General features: G+C 42.0%; 1 protein-coding gene across 4 annotated transcripts in view; it reads left to right on the top strand.

Moving 5' to 3' along the window:
• CEP135 (centrosomal protein 135) overlaps positions 1–16,425 on the top strand; it is a 107,823-nt gene that overhangs the window by 13,835 nt on the left and 77,563 nt on the right. For all 4 annotated transcript variants that reach the window (XM_073341984.2, XM_078852530.1, XM_073341979.2 and 1 more), the window contains exons 4-6: positions 565–732; positions 13,635–13,776; positions 15,401–15,485. In XM_073341984.2, coding sequence (XP_073198085.1) covers positions 565–732; positions 13,635–13,776; positions 15,401–15,485 — 395 coding nt within the window. The remainder of the gene's footprint in view (positions 1–564; positions 733–13,634; positions 13,777–15,400; positions 15,486–16,425) is intronic.

Below are 16,425 nucleotides of genomic sequence, written 5' to 3'. Positions count from 1 at the left end.
TGTTAGTCTGTATCCACAAAAACAACAAGGAGTCCGATGGCACCTTAAAGAAAGCTTATGCCCAAATAAATCTGTTAGTCTTTAAGGTGCCAAGAAAAAGGATGTGGCCAGGAAGTTTGAGCCCTTGTGTCTGTTGCAGCCTGGCATAAATTAGTGCAGTACAACTCAAGAGGAAGAACCTGCACAGAGCATTGCTGAGATCAGAGGCAAAGCTTTTGCACATCACCCCCATGACCTGTGCTCTATAGTTTGACAGAACTAGAAGTCTCCAGCTCATTCCACTGGAGTCTGTCTATACTGAATAAAAATAACAAGAACAACAATATTAATCTGTAAATAAAACTCAGATGTTACTTACATGAAGTAAGACTTTAACAGCTGAAAAACCTGTTAGTAATAATGAGAGAAAATTTGCATAAACTTTGCAAGAATCTAAAGAACTACATAACATTATCAGCTCCTGTATAATTGTCATGTTTTTGAAAATGAGGACATTTGACTCCTTTATGCATATATTTGTATGATTAGAATATTGATAATAGCTATTGTTTTATTTTTTTCTAGACTTGAAGGCCACATTAAGAAAGGTTGAACATGAGACAGCCGACTTGAAGTTTCTGAATAATCAATATATACATAAAATTCGATCATTAGAGCGAGATAACAAAGCCAAGACTGAAAAAATTCAGCAACTTCAGGAGAAGAATCTACAAGCAGTAGTACAAACTCCAGGTACGACCACTGCATATAAAGCAATCCTAGATAATCTTACTTTTCCCAAACTGTGATGATCTACTTTCTAGGTAAGGATGAGAAGCTGGGAGGAAATTTATAGCATTTCAGTACACGATTATCTTCTTAAACTTTTGTCTCTCTGCTCTGCAAGTATGCGTTTCCATATGTTTAAGAAAGATTTGTGTAACATATTGTTATCAAAGAAAGATGATGAGTGATATGGGCAAAGTTGTCTCTGGAAAATCACATAGTTAGAACATGACCTTAAGGTATCATGTTAACCAACATAATTTTGACCGTAACTCTGCTACCAATTGCAAATCGTGTTTAACACTGTCAGCTGGTCATGGGTAAACCCATGTGTCAGTAGTTTGTCTTTAACATTGTGCGGTTGGTCATGGTTAATATGATTTGTCCCTGTCTATATTGACTGCACAGTAATGGTCAGCATCACGTTAGTTAACCTGTTAGGAGTTTGAGGGCTGCTGTCTTGTAACAGCCACAAAGGGCTGTAAACCTAGTTCAAACTCAGAGTAATATAGTGGCTTCTAAATGCTTGCCGCTTTGTTTTCAGTAATCATGCCTCTCCCCTGCCTTTCATTGGTATGCGGATAGCAAGAAGGGTGTGTGGAACATGAGAACCTACTTCGGCTGTACAGCTTCAGGATCATCATCCTTGCATCTGGTTGATCCTCTCTGAGCCGCTTACTTGGCTTTTGCAACTGAAGTCTGTTTAGTATTGGGGTGGAAAACTATCATAGTGCACCAAAGATCTAGCTCTCTGGGAACACAAATAATTTAAAGTAGTCTTTCTCTGCACATCTCTCTGATTAAATTAACATGTGCTAGTGTTTAATTTCACTTGTTAGGGTAACTTCTCTCTTTCACTTCCTTTCCGACACTAAAACAACCAGAAGTCCGGTGGCACCTTAAAGACTAACAGATTTATTTGGGCATAAGCTCTTGTGGGTAAAAACCCCATTTCTTCAGATGCATGGAATGAAAATTACAGATGAAGACATTATTATACTGACACATGAAGAGAAGGGAGTTACCTCACAAGTGACGAAGCAGTGCTGACAGGGCCAATTCAATCAGGGTGGATGTAGTCCACTCCCAATAATTGATGAGGAGGTGTCAATTCCAGGAGAGGGAAAGTTGTTTTGTAGTGAGCCAGCCACTCCCAGTCCCTATTCAAGCCCAAATTAACGGTGTTAAATTTGCAAATGAATTTCAGTTCTGCAGTTTCTCTTTGAAATCTGTTTCTGAAGTTATTTTGTTCAAGTATGGCTACTCTTAAATCTGTTATAAAATGTCCAGGAAGATTGAAGTGTTCTCCTACTGGCTTTTGTATGTTACCATTCCCAATGTCCAATTTGTGTCCATTTCTTCTTTTACGTAGGGACTGTCTGGTTTTGGCCAATGTACATGGCAGAGGGGAATTGCTGGCACATGATGGCATATATCACATTAGTAGATGTGCAGGTGAATGAGTCCCTGATGGTGTGGCTGATGTGATTGGGTCCTCTGATGGTGTCACTAGTGTAGATATGGGGACAGAGTAGGCAACACGGTTTGTTATAGGGATTGGTTCCTGGTTTAGTGTTTCTGTGGTGTGGTGTGTAGTTGCTGGTGAGTATTTGCTTCAGATTGGGTGGCTGTCTGTAAGCGAGGACTGGCCTGTCTCCCAAGGTCTGTGAGAGTGAGGGATCATTTTCCAGGATAGGTTGTAGATGGTTGATGATGTGCTGGAGAGGTTTTAGCTGGGCGCTGTACGTGATGGCCAGTGGTGTTCTGTTATGTTCCTTGTTGGGCCTGTCCTGTAGTAGGTGACTTCTGGGTACCTGTCTCACTCTCTCTGTCTGTTTCCCCACTTCCCCAGGTGGGTATTGTAGTTTTAAGAATGCTTGATAAAGATTTGGTAGGTGTTTCTCTGTCTGAGGATTGGAGCAAATTCGGTTGTATCTTAGGGGTTGGCTGTAGACAATGGATCGTGTCACATGTCCTGGATGGAAGCTGGAGGCACGTAGGTAAGTATAGCAGTCAGTAGGTTTCCAGTATAGGGTGGTGTTTGTGTGAACATCACTTATTTGCACTGTAGTGTCCAGGAAGTGGATCTGATGTGTGGACTGGTCCAGGCTGAGTTTGATGGTGGGGTGGAAATTTGTTAAAATCTAGGTGGAATTCTTCAAGGGCCTCCTTTCCATGCATCCATATGATGAATATGTCATCAATGTAGTGCAAGTAGAGGAGGGGCACTAGGGGTCGAGAGCCGAGGAAGCGTTGTTCTAAGTCAGTATAAAAATGTTGGCATACTGTGGGGCCATGCAGGTACCCATAGCAGTGAGGTATAAGTTGTCCCCAAATCTGAAATGGTTGTGGGTGAGGACAACGTCACAAAGCTCAGCCACCAGGTGTGTCGTGGCCTCATCAGGGATACTGTTCTTGACAGCTTGTAGTCTATCCTCATGTAGAATATTGGTGTAAACAGCTTCTACATCCATGGTGGCCAGGATGGTGTTTTCAGGAAGATCACCAATGCATTGTAGTTTCCTCAGGAAGTCAGTGGTGTCTCGAAGATAGCTAGGAGTGCTGTTAGCGTAGTGTCTGAGGAGAGAGTCCAAATAGCCAGATAATCCTACTGTAAGAGTGTAGTTTCTTTTGATACTCCTCGGTGGGATCGGAGGATAGTGGCCTGTAGAATGTGGTGTTGGAGAGTTGCCTGGCAGCCTCCTGTTCATAATCCAACCTGTTCATTATGACTACAGCACCTCCTTTGTCAGCCCCTTTGATTATGATGTCAATTATTTCTGAGGCTGTGGATGGTGTTGCATTCTGTACGGCTGAGGTTATGGGGCAAGTGATGCTGTTTGTTCACAATTTCAGCCTGTGCACTTCTGCAGAAGCACTCTGTGTAGAAGTCCAGTCTGTCATTTTGACCGTCAGGAGGAGTCTACGCATAATTCTTCTTGCAGTGTTGGTAGGAGGGTTCCTGTGGGTCAGTGCACTGTTCAGTGGTGCGTTGAAAATATTCCTTGAGTTGGAGACGGTGAAAGTAGGCTTCCAGATCACCACAGAACTGTATCATGTTCGTGGGGGTGGTGGGGTGGTGGGGCAGAAAGAGTGTCCCCGAGATATGACAGACTCTTCCACTGGACTAAGTGTGTGGTTGGATAGATTAACAATATTGTTGGGTGAGTTAAGGGTGCCACTGTTGTAGCCCCCTGTGGCATATAGGAGTTTACTGTCCTTTTTCCTCTGTAGAGAAGTGAAGTATGCATTGTAAATGGCTTGTTTCATTTTTGTAAAGTCCAGCCGCGTGGAAGTTTGTGTGGAAGGTTGGTTTTGTATGAGTGTCTCCAGTATTGAGAGCTCATTTTTGATCTTCTCCTGTCTGCTGTACAGAATGCTGATCAGGTGATTCCTCAGTTTCTTTGAGAGTGTGTGGAACAATCTCTTACCGTAGTCAGTGTAGTATGTCGATTGCAATGGATTTTTTACCCTCAGTCCATTTAGTATGGTGTCCATCTGTTTGCACTTGGAGAGGAAGATGATGTCTGTCTGTGTCTGTGCAAGTTTTTTGACGAGGTTGACAGATTTCCACTTCATATGGCTAAATTCAGTGCCTTGCATTCAAGTATCAGGGGTGTCAATAAATCTGTTAGTCTTTAAGGTGCCACCGCACTCCTTGTTGTTTTTGTGGATACAGATTAACATGGCTACCCCCGATTAGGTTGAATTCATAGAAGTCTGTTTTTTAGAAATCGTTTTTAGGTAGTCAATTGTGCGTGTCCCCACACAAAATGCTCTAATTGCATTAAGTGCATTAACTTGGCAGAGTGCTTCCACAGTACCGAGGCTAGCGTCGACTTCCGGAGCGTCACACCGTGGCTACCTATCCCACAGTTCCTCAGTCTCCGCTGCCCATTGGAATTCTGGGTTGAGATCCCAATGCCTAATGGGGCAAAAATATTGTTGCGGGTGGTTCTGGGTACATGTCATCATACCCTCCTTCCCTCCTTCCGTGAAAGCAATGGCAGACAATCGTTTTGCGCCTTTTTACCTGAGTTACCCGTGCAGATGCCATACCACGGCAAGCATGGAGCCCACTCAGCTCACTGTCACCGTATGTCTCCTGGGTGTTGGCAGATGCGGTACTGCATTGCTACACAGCAGCAGCTCATTGCCTTGTGGCAGCAGACGGTTCAATAGGCCTGATAACCATCATCATCATGTCCGAGGTGCTCTTGACCTCCTCGGTAAGGTCGTCAGGATTGCCTGGACAGACATGGGCGCAGGGACTAAAATAGGAGTGACTCGACCAGGTCATTCTCTTTAGTCCTGCTGGCAGTCGTATTGCACTGTCTTCTGGCGAGCAGCCAGGAGATAAGGATGGCTAGTAGTCCTATTGCACCATCTTCTGCTGAGCAGCCAGGAGATGAGGATGGCTAGTAGTACTAGTACACCGTCTGCTGCCAGCCAAAGATGTAAAAGATAGATGGAGTGGATCAAAACAAGAAATAGACCAGATTTGTTTTGTATTCATTTGCTCCCCCCTCCCTCCCTCTGTGAAATCAACAACCGACAATCATTTCGGTGAGGTCTGTCAGGGGCACCTTGAAAAGTTTAATGGAGATTCAGTCCTGCCTGGAATACTGGGGAGAGGGATAGCTCAGTGGGTTGAGCATTGGCCTGCTAAACTCAGGGTTTTGAGTTCAATCCTTGAGGGGGCCATTCTCTGTGACAATTGTTTGTTTCTCCTTGATGTAAAGCCACCCCCTTTGTTGATTTTAATTCCCTGTAAGCCATGTCGTCAGTCACCCCTCCTTCTGTCAGAGCAACGGCAGACAACTGTTCCGCGCCTTTTTTCCATGCAGACGCCATACCATGGCAAGCATGGAGCCCGATCAGATCACTTTGGCAATTAGGAGCGCATTATCCAGCAGTATATGCAGCACCAGAACCTGGCAAAGCGAAACTGGGCGAGTAGGCGACGTCAGAGCGGTGACGAGAGTGATGAGGACGTGGACACAGACTTCTCTCAAAGCATGGGCTCTGGCAATGTGGGCATCATGGTGCTAATGGGGCAGGTTCATGCCATGGAACGCCGATTCTGGGCCTGGGAAACAAGCACAGCCTGGTGGGACCACATAGTGTTGCAGGTCTGGGATGATTCCCAGTGGCTGCGAAACTTTCGCATGCATAAGGGCACTTTCATGGAACTTTGTGACTTGCTGTCCCCTGCCCTGAAGCGCTGGAATATCAAAATGAGAGTAGCCTTCACAGTTGAGAAACGAGTGGCGATAGCCCTGTGGAAGCTTGCAACGCCAGACAGCTACCGGTCAGTCAGGAATCAATTTGGAGTGGGCAAATCTACTGTGGGGGCTGCTGTGATGCAAGTAGCCAACGCAATCAAAGATCTGCTGATATCAAGGGTAGTGAGTCTGGGAAATGTGCAGGTCCTAGTGGATGGCTTGCTGCAATAGGATTTCCTAACTGTGGTGGGGCCATAGACAGAACCCATATCCCTGTCTTGGCTCCGGAGCACCAAACCGGCGAGTACATAAACCGCAAGGGGTACTTTTCAATAGTGCTGCAAGCACTGGTGGATCACAAGGGACGTTTCACCAACATCAACGTGGGATGGCCGGGAAAGATACATGACACTAGCATCTTCCGGAACTCTGGTCTGTTTCAAAAGCTGCAGGAAAGGACTTTCTTCCCAGACCAGAAAATAACTGTTGGGGATGTTGAAATGCCTATAGTTATCCTTGGGGACCCAGCCTACCCCTTAATGCCCTGGCTCATGAAGCCGTACACAGGCAGCCTGGACAGTAGTCAGGAGCTGTTCAACTACAAGCTGAGCAAGTGCAGAATGGTGGTAGAATGTGCATTTTGATGTTTAAAAGCGTGCTGACGCAGTTTACTAACTCGCTTAGTCCTCAGCGAAACCAATATTCCCATTGTTATTACTGCTTGCTGTGCGCTCCACAATATCTGGGAGAGTAAAGGGGAGACGTTTATGGCGGGGTGGGAGGTTGAGGCACAACGCGCAGCCAGACACCGGGGCGGTTAGAAGAGCACAGGACGGCGCAGTGCACATCAGAGAAGCTTTGAAAACCAGTTTCAGGAATGGCCAGGCTACGGTATGAAAGTTCTGTTTGTTTTTCCTTGATGAAACCCCTCCCCACCTTAGTTCACTCTACTTCCCTGTAAGCTAACCACCCTCCCCTCTCCCGTTTGGTCACCGCTTGCAGAGGCAATAAAGTCATTGTTACTTCATATTCATGCATTCTTTATTAATTCATCACACAAATAGGGGGACAACTGCCAAGGTAGCCCGGGAGGGGTGGTGAAGGAGGGAAGGACAAGGCGACACAGCACTTTAAAACTTTAAAACTTATTGAATGCCAGCCTTCTGTTGCTTGGGCAGTCCTCAGGGGTGGAGTGGCCTGGTGGCCGGAGGCCCCCCCACCGAGTTCTTGGGCATCTGGGTGAGGAGGCTATGGAACTTGGGGAGGAGGGCGGTTGGTTACACAGGGGCTGTAGCGGCAGTCTGTGCTCCAGCTGCCTTTCCTGCAGCTTAACCATACACTGGAGCATATTAGTTTCATCCTCCAGCAGCCTCAGCATTGAATACTGCCTCCTCTCATCACGCTGCCGCCACCTATCAGCTTCAGCCCTCTCTTCAGCCCGCCACCTCTCCTCCTGGTCATTTTGTGCTTTTCTGCACTCTGACATTGTCTGCCTCCATGCATTCATCTGTGCTCTGTCAGTGTGGGAGGACAGCATGAGGTCAGAGAACATTCACAAGTGTCGTTTTTTTTGCCTTCTAATCTTTGCTAGCCTCTGGGAAGGAGAAGATCCTGTGATCCTTGAAACACATGCAGCTGGTGGAAGGAAAAAAAGGGACAGTGGTATTTAAAAAGACACATTTTATAGAACAATGGGTATACTCTTTCATGGTAAACCTTGCTGTTAACATTACATACATAGCACATGTGCTTTCATTACAAGGTCGCATTTTGCCTCCCTTCCCCCCCCCCACTGTGTGGCTAACCCCTCTCCCCTCGCTGTGGCTAACAGCGGGGAACATTTCTGTTCAGCCACAGGCAAACAGCCCAGCAGGAAGGGGCACCTCTGAATGTCCCCTTAAGAAAAGCACCCTATTTCAACCAGGTAACCATGAATGATATCACTCTCCTGAGGATAACACCGGGAGATAAAGAACGGATGTTGTTTGAACGCCAGCAAACATACATTGCAATGCTTTGTTCTATGTGCTACTGGCCTGGCGTGGTAAAGTGTCCTACCATGGTGGACGGAATAAGGCTGCCCTCCCCAGAAACCTTTTGCAAAGGCTTCAGAGTACATCCAGGAGAGCTTTATGGAGATGTCCCTGGAGGATTTACACTCCATCCCCAGACATGTTAACAGACTTTTCCAGGAACTGTACTGGCCGCGAATGCCAGGGCAAATTAATCATTAAACATGCTTGCTTTTAAACCATGTATACTATTTCAAAAAGTACATTCATCAGAGGTCCCTTCTCCGCCTGACAGGTCCGGGACGTAGCCTTGGGTGGGTTCGGGGGGTACTGGCTCCCGGTCCAGGGTGAGAAACAGTTCCTCGCTGTTGGGAAAACCGGTTTCTCCACTTGCTTGCTATGAACTATCTACAACCTCATCATCATCATCTTCCTCGTCCCCAAAACCTGCTTCTGTGTTGCCTCCATCTCCATTGAAGGAGTCAAACAACACGGCTGGAGTAATGGTGGCTGAACCCCCTAAAATGGCATGCAGCTTATCATAGAAGCGGCATGTTTTGTGCTCTGACCCGGAGCGGCCACTCACCTCTCTGGTTTTCTGGTAGGCTTGCCTCAGCTCCTTAAGTTTCACGCAGCACTGCTTCGGGTCCCTGTTATGGCCTCTGTCCTTCATGCCCTGGGAGATTTTGACAAATGTTTTGGCATTTCGAAAACTGGAACGGAGTTCTGATATCACAGATTCCTCTCCCCATACAGCGATTAGATCCCGTACCTCCTGTTCGGTCCATGCTGGAGCTCTTCTGCGATTCTGGGACTCCATCATGGTCACCTCTGCTGATGAGCTCTGCATGGTCACCTCTGCTGATGAGCTCTGCATGGTCACCTGCAGCTTGCAACGCTGGCCAAACAGGAAATGAGATTCAAAAGTTGGCGGGCCTTTTCCTGTCTACCTGGCCAGTGCATCTGAGTTGAGAGCGCTGTCCAGAGCGGTCACAATGGAGCACTCTGGGATAGCTCCCGCAGGCCAATACCGTCGAATTGCGTCTACACTACCCCAAATTTGACCCGGCAAGGCCAATTTCAGCGCTAATCCCCTTGTCGGGGGTGGAGTAAAGAAATAGATTTTAAGAGCCCTTTAAGTTGTGTGGACGGGTGCAGGGTTAAATCGATTTAACGCTGCTAAATTCGACCTCAACTCCTAGTGTAGACCAGGGCTTAGACTCACTTCTGCATTTCTGAAAAACTTTCCAGTGGCTTTGTAAAGACATAATGAATGAAGCTGTCAAAATCCAGTCAATTCTCTTGATTTTAATTTTGCTGCTGGGGAATTTGCACAAAATTTTCAGGTGTGATTCTCTTGCTCATCTTTCAGAATTACTAGAAGGGTTCCTTCAATCCTTTACCGAACACCTTTTTACCACAGAAACATTATCTCATAGCTTTGTTTTTGGTGGTTTATTTTTCTGCTTTAACATTTTTAATGTAGCATCACTCAAGGTGTATTTCTGTAGCAATAAGAGTTCTATGGCTCTTGTGTAGCTATGGAAACTTGCACTGGTCTGCAGTTCCATGGTTATATGATCAAGTGATAGCTTGTGAATCCCAGGTTTCCTGTTGCTTCACAATATTCTGACCGTGGAAATTATTCTTTCATACAGGCAATCTTTATTTTTCTCACTGTGGCAAAGCATATGTCAAACATATAATTTTGGTATGTTTACTGTTATGGTTTGGGGCAACTGCACCTGTAGTCCCCCCTCCAGGATCCCTTAAGGACACCCAGCTTCTCTTAGCTTCTTTTAGGCTTCCAGCTTTTCAGCCATCGTGTGTCTTGTATAGAGAGCCATGTCTCTCTCCCTCCTGACAGGATGTTTTTCCAGGTGGCACAGTTCCTTGCCTACACTGTGCTATTTGCAGCAAGCCCCATCATCTGCACTTTTTTATATATATATATATATATATTTAACAATTGTTGTTTTTATGGCTGTCAAGCAATTAAAAAAATTAATCACATGTTTAATCACACTGTTAAACAATAATAGAATACCATTTATTTAAATATTTTTGGATGTTTGCTACATTCCAAATATTGATTTAAATTACAACACAGGATACAAAGTGTACAGTACTCACTTTATATTTATTTTTGATTACAACTATTTGTACTGTAAAAAAACCCCTAAAGAAATAGTATTTTTCAATTCACCTAATACAAGTGCTGTGGCTCAATCTCTTTATCATGAAAGTTGAATTTACAAATGTAGCATTATGTACAAAAAAAACTGCATTCAAAAATAAAACCATGTAAAATTTTAGAGTCTGCAAGTTCACTCACTTCTTGTTCAGCCAATCGCTCAGACAAACAAGTTTGTTAACATTTTCAGTAGATAATGCTGCCCACTTCTTGTTTACAATGTCACCTGAAAGTGAGAACAGGCATTCCCATGGCACTATTGTAGCCAGTATTGCAAGATATTTACATGCCAGATGCGCTAAAGATTCATATGTCCCTTCATGCTTCAATCACCATGCCAGGGGACATGCATCCACGCTGATGACAGGTTCTGCTCGATAACAGTCTAAAGTAGTACAGACCGACGCATGTTCATTTTCATTATCTGAGTCAGATGCCACCAGCAGAAGGTTGATTTTCTTTTTTGGTGGTTCGGGTTTCCGCGTTGGAGTGTTGTTCTTTTAAGACTTCTGAAAGCATTTTCCACACTTCGTTCCTCTCATATTTTGGAAGGCACTTCAGATTCTTAAACCTTGGATCGAGTGCTGTAGCTGTCTTCAGAAATCTCACATTGGTACCTTCTTTGCGTTTTGTGAAATCTTCAGTGAAAGTGTTCTTAAAATGAACAACATGCTGGGTCATCATCCAAGACTGCTATAACATGAAATATATGGCAGAATTCGGGTAAAACAGAGCAGGGGACATACAGTGCTCCCACAAGGAGTTCAGTTGCAAATTAAATTAATGCATTATTTTTTTAACGAGTTTCATTAGCATGGAAGCATGTCCTCTGGAATGGTGGTTGTAAGCAAACTTGTTTGTCTTAGCAATTGGCTGAGCAAGAAGTAGGACAGCATGGACTCGTAGGCTCTAAAGTTTTACATTGTTTTGTTTTTGAGTGCAGTTATGCAACAAAAAATCTATATTTGTAATTTGCACTTTCACGACAGAGTTTGCACTATAGTACTTGTATGAGGTGAATTGAAAAATACTATTTCTTCTGTTTATCATTTTTTCAGTGCAAATATTTGTAATCTAAACTAATATACACTTTGATTTCAATTGCAACACAGAATACATTATATATGAAAATGTAAAAAAAAAAATCCAAAATATTTAATAAATTCCAGTCGGTAGTCTATTGTTTAACAGCGCTATTAAAACTGATTAATCATGATTAATTTTTTTTAGTTAATCGTGTGAGTTAACTGCAATTATTCGACAGCCATAGTTTTGTTTGTTTTAGTAGCATGGGGGAATCTGTCTCTTTTGTGGGATTTGCAGGATCTAAGTTTTTGCAGGTGGAGGCGGGATAAAAATGCAAGAAACAATACTGGAGTGAGTGGGAGTGGGTATTGCGGAGCAGGATGGATGTGGGTTTAAAAAAATAGTCCGTTGCAGGACTCTACTTTGTAGTCATCCCTCAGAGAGGTTGCATGCAATCCCAGCCCATAATAATACATAACCTTTTTTAAGTATGATAGATCCCATAGATACTTACACTTAATTCAATAACATTTTGTCCAAGATGTTGCAGGAAATTGCCATATTTGTTCCACTGAAATGTACAGCAAAGGCAGAAAGTGAGGGGGAGGAGGAGAGAATAAAATGTGGGCCAATATGTTGCATGTTGTGCAGCTTTATTTTTATTGTGTTAATGAAAATTTATCATATAAGTTTTAGATCTCGCTATTGAATGGGGGTTTAATTTGCTTTAACATTTCTCTGTAAGGCAAAGCTGGCATTTTTAAACCCAGTCACTGAATTCTCTGCTAAAGCCACTAAATTTGGAATTGCATGTCAGTGAACTCTGTTTGCATTATTACATGATGGGGTGTCATAAATATAAAGGGAAGGGTAAACCCCTTTGAAATCCCTCCTGGCCAGGGGAAAGCTCCTCTCACCTGTAAAGGGTTAAGAAGCTAAAGGTAACCTCGCTGGCACCTGACCAAAATGACCAATGAGGAGACAAGATACTTTCAAAAGCTGGGAGGAGGGAGAGAAACAAAGGGTCTGTGTGTCTGTCTATAGTCTGTCTTTGTCGGGGATAGACCAGGAATGGAGTCTTAGAACTTTTAGTAAGTAATCTAGCTAGGTACGTGTTAGATTATGATTTCTTTAAATGGCTGAGAAAAGAATTGTGCTGAATAGAATAACTATTTCTGTCTGTGTATCTTTTTTGTAACTTAAGGTTTTGCCTAGAGGGGTTCTCTATGTTTTTGAATCTAATTACCCTGTAAGATATCTACCATCCTGATTTTACAGGGGGGATTTCTTCATTTCTATATACTTCTATTTTTATTAAAAGTCTTCTTGTAAGAAACTGAATGCTTTTTCATTGTTCTCAGATCCAAGGGTTTGGGTCTGTGGTCACCTATGCAAATTGGTGAGGTTTTTTATCCAACGTTTCCCAGGAAAGGGGGGGTGCAAGTGTTGGGAGGATTGTTCATTGTTCTTAAGATCCAAGGGTCTGGATCTGTAGTCACCTAGGCAAATTGGTGAGGCTTTTTACCAAACCTTGTCCAGGAAGTGGGGTGCAAGGTTTTGGGAAGTATTTTGGGGGGAAAGACGCGTCCAAACAGCTCTTCCCCAGTAACCAGTATTAGTTTGGTGGTGGTAGCGGCCAGTCCAAGGACAACGGGTGGAATATTTTGTACCTTGGGGAAGTTTTGACCTAAGCTGGTAAAGATAAGCTTAGGAGGTTTTTCATGCAGGTCCCCACATCTGTACCCTAGAGTTCAGAGTGGGGGAGGAACCTTGACATGGGGTAATATCTTTTTCTGGACCAACTTCTGTCTTTAAGAAGAGCTCTGTGTAGCTCAAAAACTCATCTCCCCCACCAACAGAAGTTGTTCTAGTAAAAGATATTACCTCACCGACCTTGTCTCTCTAATATCCTGGGACGACCATAGCTACAACAACACTGCATACATTACATGATGACTATTGAGACTGTTTGAAAATATTACAAATAGAAATAACAGAATCTGAAAGTTATTTAAAGTGTTTAAACATTTTCTCAGTAATGTTGTTACTAGCAGCTCTTGTGCTTGTAGCTACTGCTTAGTTGAGAGGGTGAGGGTTGGTGAAACAGTAACAAGTTCTACAGCTTGTGTTGTAGAAAGTATAGGCCACCAAACATATGGAGGGAAATTTCTTTCGTTGGACTTTATCTGGATCAGACTGCATATTTGGTTATTTAAAATTGGAATTAGACAAAATTAATGTGAATTTTATTAAAGATGTTGTCAAGAATGTATGACTTCTATTCATGGGCAGTTCTCTGTGACGAAAAGGAGGAACATACCAATTCACAAGCTATTGAATATTTCACTTCAAATAACATATAATATCCTCTTTTACTTCAATTTCAAGTAATAAGCATTTGTGGATTTTTAGGTGGCAGGAAAAGAAACATTCCATTCAGGCGTCAACTCATGCAGATTGATCAACCTGTCCCTCCTTCAGGAGTCAGCACTTATCCAATTCCTCAGCCAGAGGACCCCTATGTTGCAGATCTTCTTCAAGTGGCTGATAACAGGTGACTTAAAGATTTTTTTCAAAATGTTGAAATGTTGGTAATATATATTTGCTGTTGTAACAATATTTTTCTCATCTCTCTCTTTAATCTTTGACATGATATAGCATTTCATGTCTCATTGCTAAGAAGTTTTGCAGCACCAATCACACATTCACTTGATTTGCTACTCTATAGCCCTTCTAGATTTTTTTTGCCAAGAAGAACATCTAAGTGCGTGAAGAGTCAGTCATTCATGTATTTCTGTGGTAATGACACCAGAGCAATCAAGTGATTTCTCTCGGAAAATAAATACATATTCTTTAAGAACAGTCTATTTTTTACACTGAATATCATTTTTATTGACCGACAGTGCTCTCAATATGGAATAAAGATTACATTACGTCATTCTTAATTTCTGTGTATGTCATAAGAATGGCAATATTGGATCAGAGCAATGGTCCAACTAGACCTGTCTTCCAACAGTGGCCAATGCCAGGTGTTTCAGAGGGAAAGAACAGAAAAGGTAATCATCAAATGATCTATCCCCTGTCTCCCTTTCCTAGCTTCTGACAAACAGAGGCTAGGGATACCATTCCCGCCCATCCTGGCTAATAGCCATTGATGGACCTATCGTCCATGAATTTATTTAGTTCTTTTTGAACCCTCTTATAGTCTTGGCCTTCACAACATCCTCTGGCAAGGAGTTCCACAGGTTGACTGTGTGTTGTGTGAAGAAATACTTGATTTTGTTAGGTTTAAACCTGCTGCCTATTAATTTAATTTGGTGACCTCTAGTTCTTGTGTTATGAGAAGGAGTAAGTAACACTTCCTTATTTGCTTACTTCGCACCAGTCATGATTTTATAGACCTCTATCTTATTCCCCCCCCGTTGTCTCTTTTCCAAGCTGAAAAGTCCCAGTTTTATTAATCTCTCCTCATACGGAAGCCATTCCATACCCCTGATCATTTTTGTTGCTCTTTTCTGTACCTTTTACAATTCTAATATATCTTTTTTGAGATGGGGCAACAAGGTCTGCACGCAATATTCAAGATGTGGGCATAGCATGGATTTATATAGAGGCAATATGATATTTTCTGTCTTATCTGATTAATGCTATAAATGTATAACACACTAGCAATGGAGATTTAAGAATAGCTTATGGTCTTAAAGCATTTCTCTTCAGATTCTAATATGGTACCTTAAATGAATTTTAGTTCAAATACTGTGAATTGAAGCCAAGAGGGCAGAGTTTTGAGGAGAAGGTGTCTCATCTTAGGTGTTTGTCTATATATATATATATATATTTTTTTTTTTTCCCCCCCCTTTTTCAGTTACGTATTAAGAATATTTGTTTGTCCTGGGAACTTGAACTTGTATGAGGCTCTAGTCATTTAAAACAAATTTTTCTCTGATATCTTCCTGGTTTTCTTTTATTAAAGCTCATCTACTTTTCATACTGAAGCCTCTGTACTTATATTATGCATGGCTGTAACTCTTCTGTTTAGTCCAATGTATCTCTTGCGGGGGCAAGGAGCAAATATTTATAAAAAACTGTTGAAACTCTATCTCACTAGAATATGTTTGGCTTCATTTAGTAATACAACACAATCTGAACATATGCACTATATTGTAAATATATTTCAGAATTCATGAACTTCAGTTGGAAGTAGCCGAATTGCAAGAAAAGCTGGAGATATCTGAACGTGGGGTGAAAAATTATAGCAAACAGGTAGAATAAACACTTCCAAGATTTTTTTGTTTTGTTTTGCCACAGTGACACTGGAATAGTCTGTGTATAATTTGTATGTTTACATTACTGGAAAAGCATTAAGCTTTAAATATGGTCAGAGTGAGTTCCATAAATTAGTAATATTATTCTACCCCTATTCTATACTGTGTTGCTTTTATACTTCTGGATGAAATTGCTAATGCAAAGATGTTTTCTTAAAGATGTTTTCCTACTGCTTATGTTCTGTTTGGATCAATGATTCCATTAAATAACATATACTTAATGCATTTTAAATTGAGGTTTTCATGTATGTATACAAGCACAAATCATTCCAGGATCACTTTGATATACAAATACATCAAAGATAATTTTTTTGTTAAGTTTGGACTGATTTTTAAAAAAGTTTATCCTAACCAGATTCAAATATCTTTGCAGTTTCTTAGTCCATATGTGGTTTATTAGATTCCTGTTTTGGACTAAAGTATGAACTTTTAGACTTGCACTCTGCATATGTGGAGAGATAGGTAGGATATCTTTTACATAAATAATATCTGCTTTTTAAACATATGTAAATAAAAAAAGAAAGGTGATTATACTAAATGATAAAATATTGACTTAGTTTAAATTAATGGGGAACTGATGCTTTAAAAAAATCTCAGGAGCAGGGTATATGTACAGACTTAAAATTACTAATATTTTGAAACCAAATAGTTTAATAACATCTACTACTCTGAGTCTTGGTTATTAAGATTTTAGTTTTCTCATCCAAAAGTGGATTTCTTCTGAAACTGATAAATTCTTGATAATTTTTTAGGGTAAATTTTAATCTTTTCTTGGAGTTCTACCTTCACCATGTTTTCTCTGACAGTGAAAAAACATGTGGCCTTGTTCCTCCCCCACTAGCCTCCATTCCCTCTCTCTCTCTCTCTCTCTCTCTCTC

The sequence above is a fragment of the Lepidochelys kempii genome, chromosome 4 (assembly GCF_965140285.1).
Source record: "Lepidochelys kempii isolate rLepKem1 chromosome 4, rLepKem1.hap1, whole genome shotgun sequence".
NCBI classification, from domain to species: domain Eukaryota; kingdom Metazoa; phylum Chordata; order Testudines; family Cheloniidae; genus Lepidochelys; species Lepidochelys kempii.
The sequence above is the reverse complement of the archived record's forward strand: the minus strand, read 5'-3'. Positions and strand labels throughout refer to the sequence as shown.